The sequence below is a fragment of the Physeter macrocephalus genome, chromosome 4, assembly GCF_002837175.3.
Source record: "Physeter macrocephalus isolate SW-GA chromosome 4, ASM283717v5, whole genome shotgun sequence".
Classification (NCBI taxonomy): Eukaryota; Metazoa; Chordata; class Mammalia; order Artiodactyla; family Physeteridae; genus Physeter; species Physeter macrocephalus.
Genome location: NC_041217.1, coordinates 133,715,206 through 133,727,315, shown reverse-complemented (window position 1 = coordinate 133,727,315; position 12,110 = coordinate 133,715,206). Strand labels below are relative to the sequence as shown.

Below are 12,110 nucleotides of genomic sequence, written 5' to 3'. Positions count from 1 at the left end.
AACTATAATCTCTTCAAATATTTTCTCAGTCCCTTTGTTTTTCTCTTCTTCTTCTGGGACCCCTATAATTCGAATGTTGGTGCATTTAATGGTGTCAAAGAGGTCTCTGAGACTGTCCTCAGTTCTTTGCATTCTTTTTTCTTTATTCTGCTCTGCAGTAGTTATTTCCACTATTTTATCTTCCAGGTCACTTATCCGTTCTTCTGCCTCAGTTATTGTGCTATTGATCCCATCTAGAGTATTTTAAAATTCATTTATTGTGTTGTTCATCATTGCTTGCTTCCTCTTAGTTCTTCTAGGTCCTTGTTAAATGTTTCTTGCATTTTCTCTATTCTATTTCCAAGATTTTGGATCATCTTTACTATCATTATTGTGAATTCTTTTTCAGGTAGACTGCCTATTTCCTCTTCCTTTGTTAGGTCTGGTGGGATTTTACCTTGCTCCTTCATCTGCTGTGTGTTTTTCTGTCTTTTCATTTTGCTTATCTTACTGTGTTTGGGGTCTCCTTTTCGCAGGCTGCAGGTTCTTAGTTCCCGTTGTTTTTGGTGTCTGTCCCTAGTGGCTAACGTTGGTTCAGTGGGTTGAGTAGGTTTCCTGGTTGAGGGGACTAGTGCCTGTGTTCTGGTGGATGAGACTGGATCTTGTATTTCTGGTGGGCAGGTCCACATTTGGTGGTGCGTTTTGGGGTGTCTGTGGCCTGATTATGATTTTAGGCAGCCTCTCTGCTAATGGGTGGGGCTGTGTTCTTGTCTTGCTAGTTGTTTGGCATAGGGTGTCCAGCACTGTAGCTTGCTGGTCGTTGAGTGAAGCTGGGTGTTGGCGTTGAGATGGACATCTCTGGGAGATTTTGGCCATTTGATATTACACGGAGCTGGGAGGTCTCTTGTGGACCAGTGTCCTGAAGTTGGCTCTCCCACCTCAGTGACACAGCCCTGATGCCTGGCTGGAGCACTAAGAGCCTATCCTCCACATGGCTCAGAATAAAAGGGAGAAAAAATAGAAAGAAAAAGAAAGAAAGAAAGAAAGAAAGAAAGAAAGAAAGAAAGAAAGAGGATAAAATAAAATAAAGTTATTAAAGTAAAAAATAATTATTAAGAAAAACATTTTAAAACGTAAAAAAAAAAAAAAAAAACCCGACAGACAGAACCCTAAGACAACTGGTGAAAGCAGAGCTATACAGACAAAATCTCACACAGAGACATACACATACACACTCACAAAAAGAGGAAAAGGGGAAAAAATAATATATCTTGCTCCCAAAGCCCACCTCCTCAATTTGGGATGATTTGTTGTCTATTCAGTTATTCCACAGATGCAGGGTACATCACGTTGATTGTGGAGCTTTAATCCACTGCTCCTGAGGCTTCTGGGAGGGATTTCCCTTTCTCTTCTTTGTTCGCACAGCTCCAGGGGTTCAGCTTTGGATTTGGACCCGCCTGTGTGTGTAGGTTGCCTGAGGGCATCTGTTCTTTCCTCAGACAGGCCAGGGTTAAAGGAGCAGCTGATTCGGGGGCTCTGGCTCACTCAGGCCGGGGGTGGGGGGAGGGGTACGGATGCGGGGCGAGTCTGCGGTGGCAGAGGCGGCATGATGTTGCACCAGCCTGAGGCGCTCCGTGCGTTCTCCCAGGGAAGTTGTCCCTGGATCCCGGGACCCTGGCAGTGGCGGGCTGCACAGGCTCCGGGGAGGGGCGGTGTGGATAGTGACCTGTGCTCGCACACAGGCTCCTTGGTGGCGGCAGCAGCAGCCTTAGTGTCTCATGCCCGTCTCTGGGGTCTGCGCCAATAGCCGCGGCTCGCGCCCGTCTCTGGAGCTCCTTTAAGCAGCACTCTTAATCCCCTCTCCTTGCGCACCAGGAAACAAAGAGGCAAGAAAAAGTCTCTTATCTCTTCTGCAGGTGCAGACTTTTTCCCAGACCCCCTCCTGGCTAGCTGTGGCGCACTAGCCCCCTTCAGCCTGTGTTCACGCCGCCAACCCCAGTCCTCTCCCTGGGATCTGACCTCCGAAGCCCGAGCCTCAGCTCCCAGCCCCCACCCGTCCCAGCGGGTGAGCAGACAAGCCTCTCGGGCTGGTGAGTGCCGGTCGGCACCGATCCTCTGTGCGGGAATCTCTCCGCTTTGCCCTCCGCACCCTGTTGCTGCGCTCTCCTCCGTGGCTCCGAAACTTCCCCCCTCCACCACCCGCAGTCTCCGCCTGCAAAGGGGCTTCTAGTGTGTGGAAACCTTTCCTCCTTCACAGCTTCCTCCCACTGTTGTAGGTCCTGTCCCTATTCTTTTGTCTCTGTTTTTTCTTTTTTCTTTTGCCCTACCCAGGTACATGGGGAGTTTCTTGCCTTTTGGGAGGTCTGAGGTCTTCTGCCAGCGTTCAGTGGGTGTTCTATAGGAGCTGTTCCACATGTAGATGTATTTCTGATGTATCTGTGGGGAGGAAGGTTGATCTCTATATCTTACTCTTCCGCCATCTTCTCAAATCCTGTTGAGGATTTTTGCGTCTGTATTCTTAAGTGATATTGGTCTGTAATTTTCTTTTTTTGTAGTATTTTTGTCTGGTTTTGGTATCAGGGTGATGGTGGTCTCGTAGAATGAGTTTGTGAGTGTTCCTTCCTCTGCAGTTTTTGGAAGAGTTTGAGAAGGATGGGTTTTAGCTCTTCTCTAAATGTTTGGTTCTATAGGAGCTGTTCCACATGTAGATGTATTTCTGATGTATCTGTGGGGAGGAAGGTTGATCTCTATATCTTACTCTTCCGCCATCTTCTCAAATCCTGTTGAGGATTTTTGCGTCTGTATTCTTAAGTGATATTGGTCTGTAATTTTCTTTTTTTGTAGTATTTTTGTCTGGTTTTGGTATCAGGGTGATGGTGGTCTCGTAGAATGAGTTTGTGAGTGTTCCTTCCTCTGCAGTTTTTGGAAGAGTTTGAGAAGGATGGGTTTTAGCTCTTCTCTAAATGTTTGATAGAATTCACCTGTGAAGCCATCTACTCCTGGACTTTTGTTTGTTGGAAGATTTTTTTTTTTTTTTTTAAAGAAGATGTTGTGGGTAGGAGTTTATTAATTAATTAATTTATTTTTGCTGTGTTGGGTCTTCGTTTCTGTGCGAGGGCTTTCTCTAGTTGTGGCAAGTGGGGGCCACTCTTCATCGTGGTACACAGGCCTCTCACTATCGCAGCCTCTCTTGTTGTGGAGCACAGGCTCCAGATGCTCAGTAGTTGTGGCTCATGGGCCTAGTTGCTCCACGGCATGTGGGATCTTCCCGGACCAGGGCTTGAACCTGTGTCCCCTGCATTAGCAGGCAGATTCTCAACCAGTGTGCCACCAGGGAAGCCCCTGTTGGAAGATTTTTAATCACATTTTCAATTTCATTACTTGTGATTGGTCTGTTCATATTTTCTATTTCTTCCTGGTTCAGTCTTGGAAGGTTATACCTTTCTAAGAATTTGTCCATTTCTTCCAGGTTGTGCATTTTATTGGCATAGAGTTGCTTGTAGTAGTCCCTTAAAATGTGTACAAAAAGTTGTTTCACTAAACATATAGATATAAATCTTGGAGAGTTCTTTGGTGAGATATTAGTAGGATAAGTACCTAGCTACAGGATTCTCAGATCTAAGGGACTATACAACTGAAATTCTAATAAGTAATATTGACTTCTTTTATAAATGTGCTACATTCTTCTTAAAGGGGTATCACTAGAGACTGCTTCACGATACAATACAGCTTGGAAAATTATGCCTTTTACAACCCAACTGACCTAAAGGATAGCCATCAAGGAAAATTTCACTCTTATTTTTTCTTCACTGGTAAGCCATTTACATTTCTGGGAGCAATGAGATGAAACCCAACAAACAAACCATTGGGCCTAAGTCACAGCATCAACTAGAGCTCTGGGAATAGGAGGTCTCTTGAGGAACAAAATAACCAGACTCACTGGGAGGCAAATCAGATGACAAATAAGATGAAGCTCTGCTCAACAACTCAACAAAATTCTGCCATCTGTGAAAGAAAAGGAAACATAATACCTGTGATCAATGTGGGAAGCTCTGGAATAATGTGCACTAAAGCTTAAGGCTTATATAGATAGTGATGTTAAAGGAGTTTTTTGATGTCTGTATCATTTGGGGTGCAGTGAAGGAAACACAAGCTACTTTAGGTGTCTCTACTAGAAATGGAAATTAGGCACCCACAAAATTATTGCAGGGGCTAGTAGAATGGAGGCTGGTGTCTGCTGCTCGGCTAAAGGTTAGGCCTCAGAAGATGTAGTCCAGAGTCCAGGGAACTGCAGGAAATTCTGGCTGATGTCTCAGGTGCCCTTGGCCATGAGTTTGGTGATGAGGCAGTATATAGGGCATTCTGGCCACCAGAAAAACTGATGTCTGCCAGGGTTATTGGAGTTGCTACTACTGCAGAAAAATAATAAATACTTATAATGTCCCTGCCCCTCTTCCCAGTCTTCCTGCCTTTCAAATCTCATGCAATTGCATCTCAGTGATGGAACTTAAATCAATTCCAGAACCTCAATGTCAAGGGAGCTTTGGAAATGTTCTTTTTAGCCTTCCTAAGTGTGGGAAGTATTACAACATAGGAAAGAACATAGAAGGGGATAGAAATGGGTGCTAAGTGCAAATAGATAATATTTAGTGAAGTCCCCAAGCAGAAATTGCATTGAAGAATGTGTGAGCATTTGACAATCAGGGAGTCATTTAAAACTTACAAGTACTTTAGGAACACTGGTAGTGAGAATCACTTATATTTGCTTGCCCAACATCCATTCTCCATTTATGTAAAAATATGTTTCTCTGGGGTAATGGGCTACAGTCAATGTCCCATACCCTCCCCTAGACAATGCTGTGACCCACTCAGTCTAATTAATCTCAGTCTATCACTTCACTTTCCCTATCCCTCCCTCCCTCCCTCCCTTCTTCCCTCTCTCCCACTCTCTGTCTCTGTGTCTCTTATTAATTTTTGTTTCTGGTGCTTCCTGAAGTTTCATTTCCCCTGATTTTGTGTGTAACTCCATATCCTTTCAAAAATATTTCTTTTTGCTTATGTTAGCAAAAAACAGTTTCTGCTTCTAGCAACCAAACTACAACTGATAAGAATTTTTATCACCTCTTTGCCCATCAGAAGTCAAGCAAGTATAAAGAGCCAATTGTGAGAATATGTCCTGTGTTTTCTAGGAGAGTTTTAATGCCATGTGATTTTATTCTTTTTATTTTTATTTATTTTTTAATGGAAGTATAGTTGATTTACAGTGTTGTGTTAGTTTCAGGTGTACAGCAAAGTTACTCAGTTTTATTTTATTCAGTTTTCTTTTTCAGCTTCTTTTTCCTTATAGGTTATTACAAAATAACCTGCATAGGTATACAGAACCACAAGCCAGATAAGCTGATGACTATATCAGCTGCTGAAAGGCTAGGCAGGGAAAAGAAAGTTGGAGAAGTAGCACTCTTAAGGAATATTAATAAACATACAAAGATCTGATATTAGCACAGATCTGGAAATGAACTGCAGTAGAAGCATCTCCTGTCTTCTACACTTCCTGCAATTCCCTCCTCTTAGGAGGGCCAGGTTTATGCCTACAGCATCTTGTGACCCACTGAACAACAACACAACAAAAACCTAAATCCATTTATATTTCCACATTGCATAACATTTATTTTTCAGAACTGTTAGGAGTTAGCAAATATTCAGTAAGGGCTCTGGACAAGATGGCACCAGAAACTCTCCTGCCCCTTCTTGAATTTTTGCTGATAGCAGGGGAGGAAAATTACAGGAAATTTTTCTAAGTACTGAACTTGGACACTGCCTGATTTAAGTGGTATATAGGACTTAAGTGACCAATGAAATCCTTTAGATCCTCTAATAAAATACCTTCTTTATTCCATACTCTTTATATTACTCTAGGACCTTCAAAGAGCCATTGACAATTTAAGTGTGAGAATGGGTCTTGTTGCCATAAAAGACAGTATAATTCCAATCACAGTACTAGGTGCCAAACTCTTCATGTTGAGTCAGAGAGGTCAGGAGTGAAGGACAAAGTCTGTGAGCCTGACTGTAGATTCAGGCAGATCTGCGTTCAAATTCTAACTTCATCCAAACTTAAGTTAAAATGGCCTTTAATTAGTGTTCTGAGTACTTTGTGTGCATTCTCTCATTTAATTGAGACAACCATCTTATTAGACATGTAAATGACTTGCCTATGGACACGCTGATCAATGGAGGAGCCACGATTTAAACCCTGACTGTCTGACTCCAAATCCTGCACCCTTAACCACTGTACTCTATGGCCTTACACATGAATGTAATATAACTTGGTTTCAGTTACATTTCGCCCCCCCTTTGGAATTCCATGAACATGGTTTCAGTGTCTTCTGATATCTACTATTGCAGAAGTTGTTTTTTTTTGTTGTTTGTTTTTTTTACTTTAAGTTAAACATCTTTATTATGGTGTTTAAATGCCAGATTGAAAGAAACATACTACAGTTGACCCTTGAACAGTGCACTGGAGGTTGGGGTGTGTTAGGGGCACTGACCCTCTGCCCAGTCAGAAATTCATGTATAATTTGTAGTTGGTCCTCCATATTAGTGATTCCTCCTTTCCACTTGTCCACATTGCTAAAGTTTGAGGTCAATCTGATTTGGATTCATTTATAATTATTTTTTTCATTTATTTGCTTTATTTTAGTTTTATTTTGTTTTGGCTGCATCCTTAAATAATTTTCTTTGTCTCTGTAGCACAAAAGTTTTGTCAGGAGGGACATGGATACTTTTTTTCGTAATTTAGTTTAGATCATAATGAATTCATTCAGTCTGTACACAGAGGGTTTTTCTTTTTCCCATCTCTGCAAAATTTCTTCAGCTGTGACTTTTGGTTTTATTTCTTGTCCAATTCTTCTAGTTTCTTATTCCACAATTTCAGGGCATCTTAGGTTCAATTTCTATTTTTATTCTTCTATCTCTACTATCCGTTTTCATTTTTTTCTGTTCTTTTTCTCTAGATTTTGTGGAAACCTCTCAAGTTTGACATTATGCACTAGATTTTCTCTAGCATTAATTTTGCTGTTCATTGATTTCTAGTTATCCCTTTTTCTTTTGTAAATAATATTTTATTAAAACACCACCCTGGCCATTCGTTATGTGTTGTTTTTGGCTGCTTTCAGGCCACAATGACATAGCTGAATAGTTGCAACAGATTATAGACCCACAAAGCCTTTAACATTTATTATGTGACCCTTCAAAGAAAAGGCTTGTTGACCTAAACATTTAACATAAATGTCTTAATATCATTAAATATCTAACAATATTCAGATTTCCTTGATTGTCTTATTTTTAAATTGAGATATAATTGACATATAACATATTAGCTTCAAGTGTACAGCATAATGATTCAATATATGTATATATTGCAAAATGATCACAATAAGTCTAGTTAACATCATCACCAAACATAGTCACAAACCTGGTTACCTCTTCATTATACTGTAGAAGTTTCAGTTTCCTTGAAACTATCCACATTTCACCAAGTTCATCTTAATTTCTTCTGTTCACTTTAGTGCTTTTTACATTTCTTTTTTTTTTTTTTTTTTTGTGGTATGCGGGCCTCCCTCTGCCTGTGGCCTCTCCCGTTGCGGAGCACAGGCTCCGGACGCGCAGGCCCAGCGGCCATGGCTCACCGGCCCAGCCGCTCCACGGCACGTGGGATCTTCCCGGACCGGCGCACGAACCCGTGTCCCCTGCATCTGCAGGCGGACGTGCAACCACTGCGCCCAGGGAAGACCTACATTTCATTTTTAATCTCATTATGCTTATTACTTTATAATTCATTTCAACAGAGACATGGCTCCTTATATCCTATAGAAAACACCAGTGGCTTTCTAAATGTTTTCTAGTTTCTAGAGTAAATCATTTACAAAAGTTTGCTGTTATTTGGAGTCTGTGGGATCATAATTACACCTCCCTGTTCTGCAGTATTTTTGAAAATTAGGCCTCATATGTTAGGGTTTTCTCTTTATTCAGTGTCAGTGAGGAACTGTTCACATTCTGTACAACCCAATAGATGAGTTTCATAAGTTTCCCTTGGTCCTACTCACTGCTCATTCAGCCCCTCAGTCAAGGGGTGAGTGAAGACTCCCACCAACATTTGGTGCTTCTCAGGCATTTTTCTTGTGCCCCTCTGTTGGGACCACCTCAGAGGTGGGATCTTCTCACCACACCTGCTGTATATCAGACACTAAATTGGTGTAGTATGTCATAATGGGTACACTTGTTGACCTGAAACAAACAGATTGTCAGATATTTCTCCAGCAAAGATGGGTTTATTCAGGATCAATAGAGAATTGCAGTTCGTGGTCTGCAATCATGGTGAGCCATGCTCAAGTCCCCCAGACAGCAAGGGAAAGAGAATGCTTTTATAGAAAGGAAAAGGGAGTTGGGAGGGCTATAATAAACAAAGTGTCCATGGCTTCCCATTGGCTGAGTCCTTGCCAGGAAAGTCCTTCCTTACTGTTGGGCTCTAATATCGCAGGGCATGAGAGCTTTCCCTTCTGGTCTCCCAACTCTATATAACTGAGGTTTCTGTATATTAATTTTTTACACACTCCTCAACATATACAACTACCAGGGATCCCCTCTTTCTTCTTCAACCCACGTGACTTTACATTTCCATATGCAAATACCACAGCGAGGTCTAGTTATTCCTGCCTTCTTCACCCCAACATGCTGCTCTATCATTCCTAGAAGTTGTGGTCTCTGCATAGGCACAAAAAAGCAGTGTGTGGCTAAGTGTACCGGTGTGTAACCTTGGATGAGGGAAGGAGAGGAAGGAACAGTACTCAGGTGGATACAGAAAGTAGCATCTATGTCATTTTCTGGTTGGTTAAGACTTGGGGCCTCCAAATCAAGGGGAAGACTGTGGTGAAGGGATGAAATATCTTCTGTCTTATGCACTTTTTTTTTTTTTTTTTTGCGGTATGCGGGTCTCTCACTGTTGTGGCCTCTCCCGTTGTGGAGCACAGGCTCTGGAAGCACAGGCTCAGCAGCCATGGCTCATGGGCCCAGCCGCTCCGCTGCATGTGGGATCTTCCCAGACCGGGGCACGAACCCGTGTGCCCTGCATCGGCAGGTGGACTCTCAACTACTGCGCCACCAGGGAAGCCCTGCACTTTTTATAGGTAGGCAGGACAAAGCTTGGGGCACCAAGTCAATGATTTCCCCAGATTCCATGTGTTTATAGTCAGTGGAGCTTCTTTCTAGATTCGGAGACTAGAGTGCCTATTAGCTTTTGCTTCTGGTGTGTGTTTTTTGTTCTTTTTTGTTGGTTTTTTTTTTTTTTTTTTTTTGCCTCTTCATTTGTTCATTGGAATTTAAAAAAAATTAAAATATCATCTGTTATGCAGATGCCAAAAACACAAAATGGCGGCTATTTCATAGAAACATCCTTGTAATCTTGATGGTGTTACTTACAGGTGACATGTTTCTCTCTGAGTTTTATACAGGCTTCAATCAAAGGTGTGCCAGTACTTCCTTCCCAAGCTCATTGCCTTTCTCCACCTTGTGAAATGTCTGCTCAGGCCACAATGGACAGTTTGGTTCTCCAAATCTATGTTCTTGTTGCTTTTTTGTCTTGGCACACACTGCTCCCTCTATCTCTGAGTTACTCTTCCCCATCCCTCATCTGGTGAGCTCCTACAAGTACTACTAAGCTCAGCTGAGTATTAAGTAGTACTGAAGAGCCAGCTCTGTTCAGACTGCTAGAATCATAGTTAAGTCCCATGATTTGAAAAGTTAAATCATTAGAGCCATTCCCTTGAGAATCCTGTAATCTACTATTCCAGCTGAGGGGCACAAAATATGCTAGGAAAAGGAGGTAGATAGAAAAAAGACTATGCAAGGGACTGTTAGCCTGCAGGGGCTGTATAGTTTGCTAGGGCTGCTATAACAGAACACCAGGCTGGGTGGCTGAAACAACAGAAATTTATTTTCTCACAGTTCTGGAGGCTAGAAGTCCAAAATCAAGACGTCTGTAGATTTGGCTTCTTCTGAGGCTCCTCCTTGCCTACAGATGGCCACCTTTTTGCTATGTCTTCACAGGGTCTTTTCTCTGGGTGAGCCCAACCTTAGTGTCTCTCTGTGTGTCCAAACTTCCTCTTTTTATAAGGACACCAGTCAGATCAGATGTGGGCTCACTCTAATGGCCCCATCTTAATTTAATCACCTCTTTAAAGACCTTATCTTCAAATACATGGTCTAAGGGCTGGGGTTAGGGGTTCAACAAATGAATTTAGGGGGGATAAAATTCAACCCATAATAGGAACAAAGATGTAAAGAATCCCAACTTTTGGGACAATTCACTTAAGGACTCTGAACCTCATTTTATTCATCTGTGAAGTGGGTATAAAAATATATTAACTCATGGGGCTGTTGGGAGTATGAAATGAGATAAGCCACGTAGAGCATGTAGCCCCATGCCTGGACATGTGAGGTGTACATGCATCAATCCTTCTGAGTCAGGAGGTTATTTTGGTTGTTATTTTACTCAGCTGCTGGAAAGCTCATCCAACTGAACCATCTTTCTTTGCTTTCACCTTCTTAATCATGTTGCCTAAACTGTATTCTTCTCACCTTCCAGTTACCTGTGAGAAGCATAGCCCTTCCTTGATACATAATCAATAAACTCTCAAATCCAGAAAAAAGGATTCTTTTTCCATTTGACAGGTGGAAAATTAAGGTTCAGAGAAATTAGTGACTTGTCCAAGTTCTCAAAGCCAGTGCACATCAGTGTTGGGATTTCTATCTAGGCCTATGTGATTCTGGAGCTCATGACGCCTTTCTGCATGGATGGGGGCTGAAGGGGTAGTGGAGGCGCTAAACCGGTGAGGAGATGCTACCTGAAAGCTGTGGGCTTCCTTGGATTATACATGCCCCTGGAACTTAAAAGTTTCCTCACTTTGTATTCATATCCTACACCTCTCCTGGGTCCTAGGGCAATAAGATACTGAGCTCCTCAGATCCAGAACTGGGTTCAGCACGAAGCCCAAGGGTAGAGCTGGCTATGAAATGCAGGCAGTTTGCCTAAAGCCCCTGTGCCTAGCCACTATCCTATAAGCCTTTAAGTTGCATAGAACTTGTAGGAGAGTTGGTATAGTGTATTAAAAGCCAAGACCCCTAAGCTAGAGAGTCTGCATTTGACTTAGCCTTATTGATGAATTCATTTATCAGTTACATATTAGTTTTAGCCTTTCTGTTCCTCAGCTTCCTCATTTGAAAAATAATAGTACCTATCTCATGAGGTATGTGTAAGGATTAAAAGAGTTAATATTTATAAAGCACTTAGAACATTGCCTGGAATATAGTAAACACTATATAAATGTTGGCTATTATTAATAATAACTTTATTAGCAACATTATTATTAGAATTCTTACCCCATATGAATTATGGGCTCTGGAAGAGAAGATTGGAATTAATGAACTCTTAAAAGCCAGATCTGGTTTCCAGGACCCAACCAATGGGCAGATTCATACCATGTCTCTAATAGCTCACTGCCTAACAATTTTCATATTCCCATTAAAAAGTAATTGCTGGGGCTTCCCTGGTGGAGCAGTGGTTGAGAATCCACCTGCCGATGCAGGGGACACGGGTTCGTGCCCCAGTCCGGGAAGATCCCACATGCCGCGGAGCGGCTGGGTCCGTGAGGCATGGCCACTGAGCCTGTGCGTCTGGAGCCTGGCAATGGGAGAGGCCACAACAGAGAGGGGCCCGCACCACAAAAAAAAAAAAAAAAAAAAAAAAAAAAGTAATTGCTGAATCAGACACCTCATGTTTCCTTTATCTCCTAAAATCCTCTGGTTGTTCCTAGGGTTATCAAACCAGTCCTTTTCAACCTAGTTGCACTCCCAACAATGGGCCAGATGTGTATAAGTTCTACTTGGGCCTATGTCAATTGCGCCACTCTATTTACGAAGCCTCCATAGCAGCTTCATTATTTATCCCCTCCCCTGACACAATTTGGCTTATGTGCCTATGGTTTTTTTTTTGTTTTTTTTTTTGCGGTACACGGGCCTCTCCCTGTTGTGGCCTCTCCCGTTGCGGAGCACAGGCTCCGGACGCACAGGCTCAGCGG

General features: G+C 42.3%; 1 protein-coding gene across 1 annotated transcript in view; it reads right to left on the bottom strand.

The window, feature by feature from the left end:
* C4H1orf87 (chromosome 4 C1orf87 homolog) overlaps nt 1-12,110 on the bottom strand; it is a 137,160-nt gene that overhangs the window by 24,666 nt on the left and 100,384 nt on the right. The window contains 1 exon segment of the mRNA XM_024119951.1: nt 3,920-3,984. Within this exon segment, the coding sequence (XP_023975719.1) occupies nt 3,920-3,984 (65 nt within the window).